This window comes from Nothoprocta perdicaria, unplaced genomic scaffold (assembly GCF_003342845.1).
Source record: "Nothoprocta perdicaria isolate Ctin4 unplaced genomic scaffold, notPer1 scaffold_113, whole genome shotgun sequence".
Classification (NCBI taxonomy): domain Eukaryota; kingdom Metazoa; phylum Chordata; class Aves; order Tinamiformes; family Tinamidae; genus Nothoprocta; species Nothoprocta perdicaria.
This window is the reverse complement of record NW_020454239.1, coordinates 1,071,616-1,090,245: the sequence shown is the minus strand read 5'-3', so window position 1 is coordinate 1,090,245 and position 18,630 is coordinate 1,071,616. Positions and strand designations below refer to the sequence as shown.

The following is an 18,630-nucleotide window of genomic DNA, read 5'->3' as shown; positions in this document are numbered from 1 at the left end:
AAATATTCTGAAATATTCTGAAATATTCTGAAATATTCTGAAATATTCTGAAATATTCTGAAATATTCTGAAATATTCTGAAATATTCTGAAATACCTCCAAAGAACCTAGGAAGGAAAAATACGTTGACATAGGTGACTGCTACTTAAATTCAGTAAAATTCAAATCCCTGTGTGCAAAAATCAGAATTGATAAGGTTTGTAATTCAGGCTAATTTTACTGACCCATTAAAGAAAAGAAAGTCCTGGAGTGCTACACGTGATCCTTTTGAAAGGAAAGGTGATAGGATGTGGTGGTGCTGTTCACACTTCCTGCTTAGTGGTTCCTGTTTGGCTAGAATGCTGATACTGAGATTTTTGAACTGAATTTAAATGTTCTGCACTTCCAGCACTTGAGCCTTGCTGTACTAACAAAATATGTAAATGCTGAAGTGCCACTGATACGTTGGAGCAGTCTTATTTAGCTGCAAGTAAGAGGCAAACAGTGACAAATGAAAAATGTATTAAGATGTTATGGGTGCTTCTGAAATGTTCCAGATTTTTCCAGTTGCTAAAAGTGATGTGATTTTAAAAGAAAGGTATAACTGGCTTAAATGACTTCTAGAGCTACTGGATGGAGACAGGAAGGCGTCTTCCTTGAAACAGTAGTAATGGAGAGACTGTCCTGAGGGAAAACTATCATTTAGCCTGTGTGAAAGATACAGACCCCCCTAGAAAGCATGTTCAAATGCGGAACAGGGGATTTCATTTTTTAATAAAAMATAGCATGAGTAGGGGACAACTGGGCGTTTGCCATGTGTTCTCTCTAATGCAGAAATTGCTTTCACCCCTAAAGTTTGCCTTTGAGATAGAGTACCAGGAAGGAGGAAGTTTAAAAATAAAAACTGAAGGAAAGAAGGACAAAGGCACACCTTAAACTGCTGTGCTGTTGCTGCCTAGCTAATTGCTGTTGATACTAGAAACATTAATTAACAGCTGGTTTAACATTTTGATTGAAAAATTCTTGGTCATACAGTCTAATTATGTTCCCTTTTGGCAAATGCATCAAGCTGTTGTTCTGAAAGCCACTCGTTTTCCATCCTCAYAGTGGAGCCCTTCTGATTTCCTGTATACTGTGTATTTAGCTTGCAGAATAAGTATTTTTTTACAAGCTTGACTACTATTTGCCCTTAAAATTAGTTTACATATTCATCTTCCTGTTTAATGACAAACTGCTACTAGGCAATGCAGTTATCTGCTGTTCTTTGTGATGTTTCTATCATTCAAATCTAAATGCATGCCAACTAACGAGCTCACCTGGGTAGACAAAGAATGTTAGTGCTTCTGTGGTCAGTGCTATGGCTTGTTCCTGTGGTCTGTTATCCTTGAGAGGCTAGAGACAATCTGTGTGTAAGAATATACTGTATGCAGCAGAGAAGTAGCAGTCTGGAATGACTTAGCGCTGCTAAATTGCAAAGCAAATGTTTCAGGTGCCACTTCAGTATTGATTGCTCAGTGAGCGTACTTTTGAAAACTTTCATGTTAGTGTCTCTCTTGTTTGTGAAGAAACAATATGGGTGTTGCTTCATGATTTATAGAAGCTTTCTTGTCATATGCTTATAAGTGAGCATCTGGTTCTTTATGACAGTTAAATAGGCACAGAATATAGAGATAAGGTATATTTTTTCTAAAGTAAACATCATAAAGGTGAGGTCATTTTTTCAAGATTTTTTCCTACCACTCCCCAGGCAGTATTTACTTCTGTCATCTTTTCAGAAAAATGCTTTAAGCATATTGAGACAATTATTTTAATTATTTAAAATAATCCCTCTGACTTCTGGGATTACCCTGGTGATGCCTTTGGAAGTATCTGCTTATGGGATAAAAATTGCTGCAGAGAAGCTCGCCTGTGCCCCAGACCCTGCAGCTGCAACCATGAGCTCTGATGCTGGGCAACACATGTTCTCCTCTAACCACCTTTCTGGGACATTATGCAGGCCATGCTTCTGTGGAAGCTGTTTCAGTTGACTGGAGAGGAGAGAAAAAGARGAAAGGGGACCTGGCACTGCTATTCTTACTGCTTTTATTACTTGATTCCCCTTMATATTTTTTTTCTTTTCTTAGTGCACTTTATGGTCTTGCAAGAAGACTTGAAATTGTTAATGGCAAGTGTCATGCAAAGCCATTCTAGCATCCAGATAAAGGTCAAGGCAACTCGCTTACTAGAACATCACCATGCTTGGTACTGCCTATTTGGTTTCTTCTTGCTTTTAGTGTCATGGATTTGTTCAATTATTTCTTGTTTGTTGTTGTTGTGTTGTAGGAAGGCCGTAGTGGTACCTCTCAGGAGTGGGAGAAAGTGAAAGACTTACAGCTTGACCTGCATGGATGAGTGTATTTAGAGGGCATCATGGCAAAAACAAAAAGGGAAGACAAGGATAAACCCTGGTATGAAAGRTCAGCTTTGGCTGTGAGGTACTGGTTGTGTTCAAATATGGCTTCTGACAAAAGGAGGACTCTGGGCATTCATAAAGTACATAAGGCAGCATTTTCTCTAAAACTCAGTCTCAGTTATGATAATCTCATTTTCAGTATTATCAAGATAATCTCTATGATTTTATCATCTCTACTGTCTTCAGTTGCTTAAGTGCAACGCAGGAGAAACTTTAATGAATTACCAGAAGTTAAGTCTGGGATGTTAGAACCTTTAACCAAGATAGTAAAGGGTACCTTGAGACACTAAATTGATCAAATGAGGTTCAAATCAAGAGTTCATGTAAGCACAGAGATAATTTTGAGGGCAAAGTACTTAGATACTTAGTATCTAAGGAAAAAATGACTTGGACTTGCTCTTTCATATTCCACACATTATGGGAGGGGATTAGAAGCAATTTAAAGAAGATTTTAGTTATAAAACTATATGGAGAGATCTGTCCTTTTTGAGAAGTTTTGAGATCTTACAAAGTTCCTGTGAGTTCTCCAAAAATAGACATGAGGAGAAAGAAAGCAAATATACATGACTACCTTTGAATAGTTGTGTGGAAACTCATCCTTTCCTACAGGTGCTCCTTTCCTACAAATAAATTTWAAAAATCATATTTTTGCACAACTATGAGATTCCCAAGATACCATTTAGAAGACTGCAAGCCGGTAGAAATAAAGAAAAACAGCTCAATGCCAGTTCAGTGGCTGTGAAATCATGTGTCACTTCAAAAATCAGCATTTTATTACCAAATTTAAACATCTCACAATTGTAACAAACATAGCTTCTCATTTTAGTTATTTAATTTCCTAATCCTAATTTAAACCAATGCTTTACAGAACTGTTGGGTCTATAGTTATAATTTTAATCAACTGGATCTAAGTGTAGACTAGCACTTGTGGAATCGCTTCGGATAATGCTTGGTAGTATTACTGAGGGGGGGAAAAATATAGTTTTGGCAATACAAAGACAAAATACAACTGAATAGGGAGTAAAGAGCTGCTGGGCCTATGTAAAGGCTGGCTTTAATATAAGGAGATAGTTAAAACCAGGGGTACATTTAAAAGCCACAGAGAAAAATGTGTTGAAAAATTTTAATTCTCTGAAAGGCCAAATATTATACTGGCTGCCAAGAGAAAAAAAAAAAACCACTGCAGTTTCTGACAGTATGCATCAATAATCTCTTCCCATCTTTGTGGAGAGAGATATTTTAGAAAACTTAGGTTTGCACACTTAAATGTCACTGTCCCCTTGTGCTATAGAGGAGGAAAGAGGGAGTTCAGAGCAGTTAAATGCCTTGGCAGCCTCTAGAAAGGGCAGAGCACCCCAGAACTGTCAATTCCAGCATTTTTTCCCCCTCTTTGAGGCCTGGGCTTTTTTGTGGGTGGTAGCTCATGCTGGAAATGATTATTAAAGCCAGTGACTCAGCCCAGGGAGGCAGCCACATGTCAGGCTGAGCAAGGGCCAGGCCTGGCTGACAGGGCAGGTGCTTCTTAGGCAAAGCAAGTGGCTTAACCGAAGTTCCAGTTCTACCTCTATCAGGGTGTGGAGTCACCCTGGGACCTCACCTGCCTTTGCCTGCCTGAGTGGGGAAGAAAAGTCCTCTGGCTGCTTCTGAGGCCAGTATGTAGGCGCTGGATAGGAAAGCGAAAACGCTTCATCCAAGCCCTGCTTTAACCAAGGCGTTGGGGGCCGTTAGGGCCGGGCCCCCTGCCGTGCCGCCTGCCTCGGCGCCCTGTCCCTGCCCGCGCGCTACAGCGTCCCGCGCGCGGCCGTTACCCGTCACCCCCCGCGCGCGCAGCAATCGCGACCGTTACTCGTTCCCCCCAACACCGCTCCCCTCGCCCGGCGGCTGCTCCTCAGCGCNCCCGCGCGCTACAGCGTCCCGCGCGCGGCCGTTACCCCACGGCTCCCGGGCGCGCGGCCGTTGCGACCGTTACCCACCGCACGCGCGGCCGCTCCCCTCGCCCGGCGGCTGCTCCTCAGCGCTCCCGCGCCAGGGTACTGTGCGGCTGCCGCCTCGCAGGGCACTGCTCAGGGCGAGGCACTCCCGCGCCTTCCAACGTCCCCGCAGCACCGCCAGCCGGAGTCGCCCGCGGCAGGAGGCGGGCGCGGGGCTCGCTGTCCTCTTGGCGGCGCCGCGCCGCCCCTCAGAGCCCGCTGCCGTAGAGGGCCCGCTGGCGCAGGTGCTCCTCGAGACACTGGATGGCGGTCTCGTCCACCAGGGGGTCGAACTTATTGGCCAAGAGGTGGTGCTGCCGGAGAATCCAGGGCAGGTCGCCGGTGCCATAGATGCAGACCGCGCGCTGGTGGCGGCCAGTGCAGGGCGGGTAGGGTGCGCCCTTGCTGGTGTCGCCTTCCAGGTACTGCCACTTGACTAGGCGGGCCACGGCGTTCATATCAGAGAGCTCGAACTTGTCATTGTACGGCATGGCCCCTGGCACACCCGGCATGCGGTTGAGGGTGGCCCAAACATGCTCATCGGGGCTGTAGGTGTCCTTGGCCCACTCGAGGAACTGCTGCACCGTGGGGCTCTGGAAGAGGTGCTCCACAAAGGCCCGTGTGGCCACGAAGTATGCGTTGCCTGTGAACATGGGGGAGCCATGCGGTGGTGGCGTCTTCTTTGTAGTCGTGCGGAAGATAAAATGCGTCACCTCGTGGTGGTACTGCCAGCGCTGCTGCTTGAGGGTCGAGGGCTTCTCAGACTCCATGCTGTTCTTCCCCTGCAGCAGCTTCAGAGTGCGGACGATCTCAGCATTAGTCTTGATGGGGAAGTCGGTGCCGCAGGTGTTGAGGAGGTAGTGCCAGGGCRTGGGGCTCTGGAGCAGGTCCTGCATGCAGTTGAGGTCAGCCTGTAAACGGGACCAGGAGGCATAGACCACATCCTCCAGGCGGCTGGCCACAAAGACGTTGGGGAAGCAGGCAGCGATGGCTCGCACAGCCTCGTGGAAGGTGGCTGGAGACTTGCTATCGACATGGATGCAGTAGAGGTTCTGGGGAGCATAGATGGACCTCAGGAGCCGCTCGAACATCTCAATTTTGTCGTGGATAACCATGGAGTAGGCGATGGGGAACTCGGCCTCTTCTGGGCTCAGTGGGAACTCGATGAAGCGTCGCATGGCCCTGTAGTGCCCACAGTCCCTCGTCAGGTTCAGGTAGTCCTCGGGCAGCCGGAGCACCTTTCTGTTGGCCACCTCCAGCCTGCTGAGGGCGGCCGCCTGGATGGCCGCGGTATCACCACGCACGATCGCTGAGCAGTTGATGCCTCTGTCTGCGGAGAGCGTGAGTGAGCGGTAGAGGCGGTCGCGGCAGCGGGGTTGGCTGTCGGTACCTGGGTGGCCATCCCGGCAGGGYCTGGTGGCACTGTGCAGTGCCACAGTGGCCACCAGCAGCAGCAAGCCCAGCAACAGTGCGCAGCGGCGCCGCGCTGCCGATGCTAGTACCTTCTTGCCACACAGCTGCATGGCCCCACGTGCGGCCCCACGGGTGAGGAGCGGCCCGGCACCGCCAGGTACTGCTGTGCTGCGTGAGCGGTGTTGTGCGAGGAGAGAGGTGTCAGTGCCCACGGTTTTCTGGAAGCTGAGAAATCGCAGCAGGGCAATCTCTGCCGTAACTGCAGGTGATTAATAAAAGGAAGTCTCCTCCCTCTTCAAGGCGTGACTGCCTCTGGTTTTATCAATGCTTAGGTTCTCATATATCTTGGTATGTTGAGGAAAAAAAAGGTGGAAAAATGAGCAGGTGTTATGTCCTCAAAAATGCAACTCTGCACAACACATTTTTAAAAGAGGCTTTACTAGCTGACTTTRGCATCTGCTTTGGTTTTTATGTGCTCATAAAATGTCGTCTTACAGGTCAAGGCAGTGACAGCAATAACAACACAAGGTGTATTTTAGTACACCTTATTTAGGTGTTGTACACCTTCACCTGTTGCACACCTTTACAATGACATCAGGAAGTCTGAGCCTTTCTGTTCATGTGAAGCATTTGGAGCCTTAGTTGAGGACCATTGCAAAAGGGGTGTTGATTAACTGGCCAAGGTGGAACCTCTGCTTCTAAAACAGGAGCAAAAACTATAAAGAGGAGGCCTTGTAGTTTATAAATAATTTGCCACAACGTGTCCGCTTAAAGGAGTTAGTGACATGATCTCCTTGGAGCKCATTGGAACCTCCTATAGGACCTGCATGTAATTCCTGGCAAGGTCAAAGCAATTTATCAGTTACTGGAGAAAAGGGGATACCTGTCAATGTCTAAAATACAGCTTGTGTTATGATGAACGAAATAATACCTGCTGGGTTTTGTAGTCATCTTGGACAACACAGACAGTTATAATTTAACRGCAGTGTTTGGTACCTTGTTTGCAAAGTAGCGCTAATGTCGATCATTTCAATGGTAAGTTGAAATCTCCGTTTTAATGGAGGAACTAGGAAAAAAATGGAAACTTTGTGTAAGGCTTCTTTAAAAAATAAGCATATGAGTAAAATTTTACATTCATAATGGAAAGGAGAAATGCCGGATTTTTCTAAGATACAGAGGTGTGTCTCGATTTTCTTTGGCTGCCTATGTATTCAGGTCAAACACACAGAACTTGTTCTGGACTGAGAACCATTGTTTTCAGTGCAGTTCACTGTGTGGTTCTCCAACTGATATTGTTGTGTAGCTCAGTAAATAATTGCCTCATGTCTGAGGTCCAGGAATTCTAATTACAGAAGGCAATGATGTGATTTACATAATATTTCCCTTATTCTCCGAGGTGATTGTGCTTAGGAAGAACATGAGGATAAGATATGGGAAATGTAGCGAAAACCCTGAGATGTTCAAATTGCTTTCTTATGGCAAGGAAGAAATGTGTCTTGTCACATATATACCTTGCACCTGAAATTTGTAAACTATTTTAGACTCATAGCAGACTTCATTTAGACAATTAAAAAATGTTTTTTTTTTTTTTTAAAAAAGAAAGGTTCTTTGAAAAACAGTTTGGAATAGGAGGAAAAATATTCCTTTCAGTGCAGTTTCTGCACTTCCAAGTGGTTGTTGTCCAGGTCATCCCTGTTAGACCCCCTTGCTGCGTTAAATGGAGAGATAGCAAGCTTATATGCTTGGGATTTTTCCTAAGTAAGCTTGTTTGTTTCCTAAAGTAAGTGTCTTCGATTTATTCTCTACTGTGATTGCAGTATGAGAATATTCCTTTCTTACAGCTCTTGCTTGTGGATTAGTAAAACAAGAACATATTGTACATATTGTGTAGGATAGTGAATGATCTTTTCTGCTTTAAGATCCTAGTTGTATATGTTTTGACATTGGTAGGTGGGAGAAATCTTTAAGTTCTTCAAGCTGAAGAAAATGCTGAGAAATCTGTGACTGCACATGAAAGTTTTTAACAGGATTTAACTATGAAAGACCAGGTATGTGCATTTTTAAAAAGAGCTTTTAAAAATCATGCTGATGTGTTTCAGAAATACTATAGAAAGTAATGACTTAACAACTCTTTCAAGTAAGATTATTGTTGATCGAATTAATTGGGAACAGAGTCTAAAGTATTTATAGCCCATGAAGAAATTACTAGCTCAGAAAAGGATGCAGAAACACCTGGAAATCGAAGTTCTTTTTGTTGTGCATAAGCTGAAAGGCTGGTATATTAAGAAAACCTGCAGCCAGTTAACGCTTGCCAGGACAGATGCTCATCTAAGTGTGTAGCTTTGCTTTGCCTGGCACTGTTTTCTGTCTAAGTCAATGCACCCCATACATGAAGCCTGTAAAAACCATAGGAACAATTCCTTTTAATGCCTGATTTTTCCCTCAGCAGGAATCCTACATCCTCTCCCAGCCAACCTAGTCGGTCTTCTCCTAGCTGCATCCCAAGATCATTGGAATCTACTTTTTTGAAGAAATGTGGAATTTTTTGGCAACCAGCTTGTTTAGAAATTGCTAGCTCTCAGTGCTCACGTGAGCAAAGCTTCCTTGTGAGGTCTCTTATGAAGAACYGTGAGAGCAACCACGAACGCTCCCTTAGTAGTTGAGGGCTTGCTTTGTTTCAGCAGTGCATTTTAAGTGAATTTAGCATTACTACTCCAGCCTATTGTTAAAATGGCAGTGTCCCATTAAAACCTAAGGGTAAGGTCCTCAGAAGATAATTCAACTTGACCTGTCTTGAGGAAGGTTACACTAAACAGAGATATTTTTCAGGAATTTGAAAAGAAATTMTTTAATCACATTTTTACATAAAAAACATAGTTTTTTTTTTTTTTTTTAAGAATCGAGAATTTGTAAGGCTAACCTGAGATTTGAAATAAGGATTTTCAATATTTTAGGCAAACTCTTGAAGCTGATGGTATGTTTGGTGTCTGAATAATGCCAAAGGTTGAAAAACAGCCTGTAAAGTGGCAGCTGATTGCTTCAGTGTTTCATACTGGACAGTGACAGGCCATGTGAGTRTGCTGATACCGAACAGGCTATAGGAGTAGCATACTGCTGACAAATGCTCTTGTACCCTTTGACAAATATCAGACATAATTGTCAAAGGACAATCTTTGGACAAGTTATCTTTCTTGATAACTTTATATAACAGTAAATGTTTTCTTAAGGTAAGCCTGATACTGAATAAGGAAAAAAAGATTTATCAACATTATATGAATTTAGTCACAAGTTCATGGATATGAACATTTTTTGAACATGGGGAGATTATTTGGATGTTTCTGAATGTATGCAGCAGGAGGTATATGATCTCAAAGGTCGCTCAGGTAACTTTATAAGGTGCTGCACCCCTTCTATATGAGAGCAACTGCCCTGCCTCTATTTTGCGGTGTGTCACATCATTCTGCCCTGTTTTGCTGGGTTGCATATATTATATGTGTATATACACACACACACACACACACACACACACACACACACACATTTCCTTTGCAGTGTTTCTGTGCATTAAATATATATTCAGATTTAAGGTCTGTTAATGTTCATGCTTAATACAATCAGAAAAAGAAAAGGAGAAAAAGAAATATATGGGTGTTTGCTGATGCTTGGTGAAGCAACTGTTAGAAATTTAGATTGCGATTACAAGCTTCATGATATCTACAGGCTCACCTGCACAGAGTTAGCTCATAGAAGGAATATAGCTTTCCTCAGGAAAGCAGCAGGGTTTGGAGGAATCAGATGGAAGTCATGGTTGCGGGAATGTGTAAGGAAAGAATTTTTTTTTTTTCAGATGTAGTATCAGTCTCTTTACTATGACTGATGTAGAAGTGATCAATTTTGTTAATTTAATCAAGCAGTATTGCTTGATTAAATTGCTTGTGTTAGCAGAAGGCTTTTTTTAGCTTCCTGTCCAAGAGTGTCAAGTTATTATTCTTTTCTAAAAGTTAGAATTTTGTGTGTTCTGTTATAGATTAGTCTGTTATAGATTAGTCTATAGAGAGTTTTGARGAACTCCACTTTAAACTAAAATATTCCTTTTAAGTTACCAGATCATTACTGTCTTTCTAATTCAGTTGTTTTAATATTTTATATCCCTTCTGTTTTCAGAAGAGAAACTTATTTCCTGATGACTAATCCAGAGGCATGGTATACATTGCAGGGTGGCTTTTCTTTATGATGGAGAACTGCTTTTAGGCATTGCTAGCTAGCAGGGAGCTTCTGTAATAATCTCGTGTTGATATTTATGGCACAAAGATGGCTATTTAGCCTCTATGGGCAACAGCTGTTATGGGTAACAGCTGTTTGGCCTCTGTGTGTTGTACACATAGCAAAGTAAATAGAGGAAAGACCTGAATGAGCCGTAACTGTAGGCAGAAAGCAACTTAAAAATGTGTGTGATACCAATGAAACACTGACTTTTTCAATCAATTTATTCTTTTAATAGATGAGGAGGAGATACAGTTTTTCTTTTCCTTTTTTTGCCTTGCCAGAAGGGTCAGTACCGGTGGTCCTTCTCTGAAAGTGCCATTAAGTACCATTCCTTTGCAGTAGCAGCCTAGAAGGAGTGGGCACACAGCTGGTTTGCATCTCCCTTTTACATTGTGCTGTGTCTCATAGAGCAGCTTATTGAGTGTAGCTCACTGAGACAAAGAAAAGTCTTTGTTGCTCTCCCCTCCATCTGTGTCCCTGCTCCCCCCTCCCCAGTTTTTTTTTTCCATTTGAGTTACTTCTGATGGAGCTTACTGACCCCTATGCTCTTCAGACTCTGAAACCTCTAATAGAGGGGTTTGAAGCTTGCAGATACTTAAAGAAAGCCGGTTAAGAGTGCTTAAGACTTTTTGAAATTACTTGGTCAGAATTTATCCCTTTTGCAATTATTCACAAGTCCTCCAAGTTAGAAGAATCAAGGTTCAGGAACCAGTTTTCTCCATGGAATATGCTCTGTTGCTGAGGCACATTCAGTGCCTTCTATGAAGGAGGTCTACAAATTCACTCAGAGTGGACACACTGGACGCTTCCCCTCCTGCCTTTATTTTGGGAAATCTCAATGCTTCTGGCTGTTTTGGGCTCTTTATAAAACCTGCAGTGGACTGGAGAACAGATACGTGATTGAGGGAAAAGAAAATGCCAACCTCCAAAGTTTTTCCTTTGTCATAGATATATATCATTTTTTGGTTTGAGTTGTTCGTGACAATGGAAAATGATCAGGACCTTCATTGTGCAGAAATGTATGACTGATGCCCCAATAGGAGTGGACATGGTAACTTTTATGGTTTTCCTGGAGCATCTGGAGAAAGAGGGATTTGCAAGCAAAGGTGTAGAAAGGAGCACTAGGAGATCAGCTTTGTGCACCTGAATAGCAATCCGTCTGCCATATGTCTCTCAAAAGTCCTAGTAAAAAGACAATATATTTCATACATAGTTTTTTCCTGTACGTGTTTTAGCTAGCACTAGATTCTTGAAGCATAGGGAATAGTATTTTTGAATATATGGGTCTATGTTTTAAAATAGCTTCTGGAATGATAATCTGCAAGGTCTTCATAATCTTAATCTAGTTTCCTCCTTGACTTTAGAACTTGGAACATGTGTTTGTGTATTTTTTTTCTTATTATTTTCTTGCTTTTGTCTTCCTCTTTCTAAACTTCTTGCTGTCATCTGGTTACATGTTTGTATAGGGAGGCTGATGATTCTAGTCTTTTTGGTACCCACCTGAATGTTTAATTGCTGTAAGATATGAAATAATTATAATATGATATGGTTCATGTGTCAGAGATGCACAGAGAATATGACAGAGAKGCACAGGTAATCTGTGAACAAAGTGGAGAATTGGCTTGTTCATCTTCTCCAAAGTTGGTTATGTATAAAACACCTACATAAAACCTTAAAACTTTGATTTTGGGCCACCTGAAAGCATTTACAGCTGGCTCTGTTCTTACTATAACTTTGGTTAAGCATTAATGTATCATTAAACAAAATTAAYGATACAACCTCTGACTGCTAGCTAAGCGAAATTGTTCCTAAATGTACTCTATGCATAATTTGCTGTTCTGAAGTACACACTGTTAAAATATGATAGTCATTGTATTGTGTCATATTGCATTGCCATTTCTTCATGTGCCTTCACACAAGGGAATTACCTTATTTACTTTATGTGAAAAAGAAACGGACGTTTCCTTCTTATCTGAAAGAACTGTTGTTTGTCTTTAATCAGTACTTCCGTTGACCTATGTTGATGAGAAACTGGATTTCTATCCTTTCAGCTTTCAGACCTCTTCTTCTTCTTCTCCCCCCRCCCCTGCTGTGTTGGTATTGTGATGCTTATCTGCAAAATCATAGAATCAGGTTTACTTCTGTGGCTTTATAGTTTTAGTTACTTCCCTATTATTGGAAAACAGTATGAAAGCCTTGTCATCAGAGGGCAAAAGTTCAGAATTCTGTTTATACGGAGCATTTGACACATATTGCCTCTTTCAATGAGTGGAAAAAAGGAACAAAGGAGATGTGATATTTCAAAATAAATATAATAAACTTGAACATGCTGAACTCTGGATGGGTACTTGCAGGTTTAGCTCTTTGGAACTGAAAACTGGAATTGCAGACCTTAGCTTGGGTTTTCTTACATTTAACTTTAGCTTAATTATGTGACTAAGTCCTCTATTCCATGACATGTTCACCTGTCTCTTCACTGGGTTGAAGCTAAGTCCAGTGTAGCATTGCCTTTTGTTGACTTCATCTCTAGTTTTTGAAACCATCTTTGAGAAAGTTATATAAATTTAAATTTTATTGCAGTTCTGTGGCAAATGGCATGAGAGCGCTGTAGGCTGTAATTCAGTCTTACCACTACATGGATATGAGACAGGAAGAATATGAAAAGGGAGCACAAACTTAGAAAAAAAAAGTCACATGTATAGCAATTTCTTTTTTATAACTGAACACTGTGGCTAATCATCTTACAAGTACAGTCTCAGTGTTCCACTATTTCTGGAGCTCTGTGGAAATCCTACAAAAAGAGAAGGATTTCAGCATTCATCCATGGCAAAACAGCTGGACTGCAAGGAATCACTTGGAGTATGTCTTTCAAGAAAGTTAAAGCAAACAACCATAGGCACCATGTAGGTAGCAGAATATTATTTACTACTTAGTGGTATATGCAGAAGATCAATAGATGAACTCTGCTGATTAGATATAACTAGTTTTTAAATACATGTGTTGTATACTACAGCAAAATAGAGGAATAAGTCTTTACTTACCTTAGGTAGATTGCTGAAGAGACGGACAAATTGTAGTAAGGGACTGATAAAGGTATAAAAGTCCTTTAAACCGCTCTTGAAACTGATATTGTTTCTTACTGCAGTATCCAACACTGGAAATGTGATGGTGTCCTGCAGAGAATAACCTGATTTTCCTTGAAGGATGTAACACAAAGAAAACACAGTGATGCTAGGGAAAATAAATRCATTAGCTCATAGCTCATTGTTTCTAGAAAAGGATTGCTTCATACAGCCTAGGAAATAAAAACAAAACAGAAAACAAAACAWCTTTGGGCAGAAAAAATAGTATTCAGGATCATATGAGTAAAGGATCGAGAGGAATTAAATCAACTTTTTTCTGTTTGGTACAATGGAGAAGTCAAATTATAACAACTAACTTGKAGATAAGGATAAAGAAGCTCCTGAAATATAGTCTTACTGAGAAAGTTTGTATTTGAACAAAAAATAACCATAGAAGTAGATGCTTGTTCCTTTTCTTTTTTTTTAAACTTTTGACATATGCTTGTAACGTATACATGAAGAAAATGGTAATAGATTTTGGCAGTTGATTTCAGTTAATGGAAACACTGCACAGCACTGTGTGAGAAGTGAACTGTAGGCTTATGAGAAACATTTTAATTGTAGATTCAAAGGAGGAGCCAATGAGTTGATTCTTGAGGGAGAAAGAAAAAGAGAGAGGGGGGGAAAAAAAAACAACCCTATCTTTGTGTTATTTTCTGTCTTTTCTGTCCCGAATTTGAAGCAAGCCCACTCCTGTGYTCAGCACCAGTGGTGCTGTAGACATTTGTATGTAAAACAGTGACAATGAATGTGAACCTCTGTAGAAAAGACTTGAGGCTTCATTACAATCCTGAATTGAAGGTCATAAGTTACTAAGGTCTGTGAACCTGAGTTCTTTTTCACTGAAGACTTGCAGAAGAGATGTTTTGCTTTAAAAGGGGCAAAATTGAGTGGCTTATGCCTGATTCACTTAAATTCTAGTTTGCTGAGTCATAAACTAACTTAGTAAATGCCCAGCATCTCAACTCCTCTTATTGAAATAGTCTATATAAATGAAAGAGAGACTTGACCAACTCGCTTTGCTGTTTTTAAATTATTTTCTAATGTCAGCAATGAACAGTATTTCCAGGTCACTTCACCCATCTATTTCGGGCAATTGTGCTGTTGTCATTAGTAGCAACTAATCGCTTTATCTCTAGACCATGTCATGGCAAGTTATAGTAAAAAGCCAATGTTTGAGGTTTTGGAATTAAAAAAATGTATTTCAACAAATTTTAGCAGTCTAAATCAAAAAAAAAGTGTTTAAATCAAATTTTAGCAAACTAGGCAGCTTACAGAAGAGCAAGGTGATATTGTAAATGTATTTTCGATTAAAATCAATGCACATCAGTTGATGCTGACTGGCTACTTAATTAACACCTTACTCATAATTGAGATGAAACTTAATGAGTGGCTTCAAAAGAGCTACTGAAACAGTTGCTTGAACCCAACCCCAGTCCTCTTTTTCCTAAGAGATTGCAATTGAAGATCTGAGATTAAATATATTGAAGTTTAGAATAGAGAATCACTTTGCAATATCTAAGAACCTGAGAGATAAGAATATTTGGGGAAATGCGCATTTGAGCAATTGGAGAAATTCTTGAGTAATAAAGACTAGCTTGGGCCAAGATCTTAGGTTCATCATGTTGATTTATATTTTATTTTGTTTTGTTTTTTTCTTCTGTGATTGGGTTTATGAAAAAAAAAATCCTGCTTTGCAAGGGTATGTTTTAGCAAACAGTAGATTACATATTGAAACAATCCTCTAAGAGTATAAATGTTTCTTTATTCCAGGAAGGTTATGGTTCATGATCTTTCAGAAGCTACCTGAAAATAGGATAGCAAAAAGACCTACATTGTTCTACRTTTAAAGTGGTGGGATCCTCGCACTGTTGTCTAAATGCTCACTAGTGCTATGACTTTTGCCATGATGCTGCAAGAAAGACAGAGCTGCTAAAGTGCTAGTAGTATTATCCATACTAAGCAATGTTAGGCATCGTAAAAGTAGTAGTATGCACGAGGAGAGGTGAAGAGTATCTGCTGTTAACAGCTCTCTGGTTTTTTCACCTTCTTGTGAGGCTTCTTTTAAGAGTGTTAGTATAATTGAAATTTGAAGCTGAAACGCTTGTGGTTTTACCATGGAGAGTTGACAGGTGTGTTTCTGTTAGCGTAGACATTGGGTGCAGAGCAGAGCTTACATCACTAATTGTGTTGTCTGTGATTGTGCTCATTTGAATCAAGGTACACATCACAGCTAATCTCTCTATGAAAGGTGAGGGAAAACTATTCTTTCATACMAAGGAGGATGTGAACTATGATCTTGGTGCCAAGATAGTTTTGCCATTTTATAATCTCTTTGTTCCTGGAGAATGTTGTAATATGCTTGGTTGTAACAGGAACTGATAYTCTAGCAAACGTACAGACATACGCACTAGAAAAATATGTTGAAAATCCAATAATTCTTTCATATAACCCTTGCATAAAGAAAGAAAGAGGCATCTCAGGATACAAGTCTAGCTAGACCAGTTTCTTGTCTGTGGAATCAAGTAGTACATTGGGAAGAGTGCAAGACGTATATAGTGATTCTTTTGTGTTGTGCTTCAGTACTGGGTTTTCTGGAGATAAAGTTGGTATCCCTGTATCTAATAGTAAAGAATGGATTTTTCTTCCAATAAGTCAGTTAGCTGGGGTTTTAGATATGATGGAAAGTCAGGTTATAAACGTAGATATAAATTAACATCTACAAAGTATATTTGTCCCACTATACAAATAATAAAACTGTTTCCTGTTTCTCTAGCACTCTTACTGCAAGGTGAGTACTTACTGCAAGGTGAATACAGAGGGCATAAATCTTGTTTGCATTTGGGACGGACTTGGGCAAAAGTGTCTTTGAAGTAGATATAGCATTTCTGTTTTACTGGCTTTGTCATCAAAATACTTCTGTTTGCCAGCTGAGTTAGGGGGCCAGACAAATCCAGTGCATATTACAGGATCTGTCTCTTAATGTCAATCCCAGTGTTCGCTCATGCTTTTAATTAATTAGAAGTTCACTTAAAGCTCAGGAAGTTGGTTACTTTCTCTAGATTAACCCYGTTCTTCAACTCAACTGCGTCTGATTGTTTTTTATTATTTGTTTCCAAGTAGAAGATTCAAATATTAACCATGAAGCATTTTGCTAATTCTGATATTCAATTAAATAATATATCGTGTACATATGTTTAATATAGAGATAGTATGCCTTTTTCAATCAATGCCAGATATAATAGCCAGTGATATTGCATATGGTTGTGATGAGAAAGTCATATAGCTGTTTAGTTTTTATAATGTAAGCTCCTTTTATTTTTTTTTCCCCCTACACTCTTGTAGTTCATAGCGGGTTTCCATACACTATTGGTAGCATGAATGATAAGTATTATAAGAGGTRACTTTCTTCCATAGTCAGCAAGTCCTATTGTATCCCTCTGTTGATATCTGAGCAAACTAGACACTGCCTATATCAGTGGAGACAGATGCAGCATAATGCCTGCTCTCCTTTGGTATTCTGTGTGCATCCTTGAATTTCCCCTCTTGGCTAGGCAGGACTTTGCTTTCTGTGTATACTTCCTTTCAATTCTTTAGGAGGGAAAAATAAACAGTCCTTGATCATTRTAATCACAAAGATTGATACTGTTGGCTAGATGGAAAGAATAGCTTTCTCTGCTCCTTCTGTCTTCCTAGGTCCCCCACTCCCTGCTCTCGGTGTGGTGGCCCTGGCTGCTGTAAGAGAGGGCTGCCCCACTCAGGACAGCTTTAGAACAAAGAAGGAAGGAGGCCAACCTGCAGTTGTGGCAGTGACTTTATTGGGAAAAGTGGTCTAATCAGAACTGGGCTCTGGTCTAATTTGGCATCTAAAGTATCTAATGTTTTATCAAGGACAGATCCTGGAGGGCTGCACCTCCATTTCAGAGGAAGTGATTTGTTCTGAGCGAGGGCGGTAGTTTTTGGCATGACTTGCAGTGCTTCAGGGTGAAGATATTGAAGGTGGTGCTTTGTTAAACTGTAGTGTATTCTTTAGTTGAGAGCATATGACATAAGCAATGTGAGACCGTATTAGTGTCAACCTTAGTTTTTCTGCAGGGTGATTTACGTGTAGGTTTGGGAAATACCCCAGTGTAAAGGTACTTTTGCCAGCATAAAAGCATGTGACTGTATCAGTCATGCACGTATGATACTGAAGAAGGTAGCATAGTAGTTCATTTCAGGATAAATTACTTATTGGGACAGGGATTAGTCAGCAACTCTTCTGATTTGGTGATATTCACTAAATATGTATTAGTGACACGGCCACTTGCTATGTTGGCAAGGTTGGGTATTGTAGCTGTGCCATCCTGTAGTATTTGTATTATTTTCTGCATGTCCTTAGGTGAGACAGATTCTCATGTAGCTAAACCTTAAATACCTAATGCCTAGTAACTCCTGTGGTACCTTTCTGATGTTTGTTCTGTTTCGCTTTGATAATMTGAGTTACTGACCTGATAATTGAGTTTTAAAAACAGTAAATAGACTGAGAGTAAAACAAGATATCTGCTTAATACTGTGTGTATTCTAAGAGCGTTATTTTCTATAGAGAAAGTCACAAGCCTGATTCTCCATCTTGCTCCAGCAGCCTGACAGTATTTTCACCCAAGTTGTGCTTAGTTTAGGAACGGCCCTGTCATCTCCTAGCGAAATTCCATCCAGGATACGTCCAGAGTGGAGGAATCTTTTCTTTTGGCTTTRCTTTGCTTTCAGGTCTTGGGTATTAATGCAATTTAGCACCATCTATTTTTTTTTTCTACTCTTGTTTCTAAGCTAGTTTTCTGCCTCCCAGCAGTGCGCTCTGTGGGGGATTTCTCATGATTCCTGCAGCCGTTCCTAGCCTGTTTCATAGCTGTATGTGTTACGCGGCATTTTTTTTCTTTTGTTACTACGGAGGGTAATTTTGGCTGGGTGGAGCCAAAATTATTTCCTCCTTGTGAAATGAAGGTGTGTGCTTTCTGTGCATAATCTCGCATACCTAGTAATTAAATAATCAAAGTTTGACGTCTACTGGGTGAAAGRAAATTTACCTTGTACACATAACTTGATTCTAACTGCGCTTTATTTGTGACTTTGGTAATAAGCTGTTTACTGATGATGATAGAAAGTGTATCTTGTAGTAACCGTACACTTCATGCTTCTGGTTCTGCTAGTTATGAGCTTAGCATTTCCTAGGGTGTTCCTCTAGCACTGGGAAACTCTGGCAAAATCATTTGGTCTTCTTTAGCTATTTACTTAAGTTAATTTGTAATAAATGATTCCAGGAAGTCTGGTAAGGATTTTCTAAAAGTTGTCACAGCTCATTGTGAAACCAATCAAGATGTGTTTGTTCAAGGAACTAAAGGGAGAGCTCAGCCTCTCCATGTACCTAGCAAAGCACTATTGAAATATC

At 40.7% G+C, this 18,630-nt stretch overlaps 1 protein-coding gene across 1 annotated transcript; it reads right to left on the bottom strand.

Annotated features, from left to right (window-relative positions):
- Positions 1-4,610: 4,610 nt before the first annotated feature.
- On the bottom strand, positions 4,611-5,924 carry GCNT3 (glucosaminyl (N-acetyl) transferase 3, mucin type). The gene has a single exon (XM_026052923.1). The coding sequence runs from the start codon at positions 5,922-5,924 to the stop codon at positions 4,611-4,613; it is 1,314 nt and encodes a 437-aa protein (XP_025908708.1).
- Positions 5,925-18,630: the final 12,706 nt, after the last annotated feature.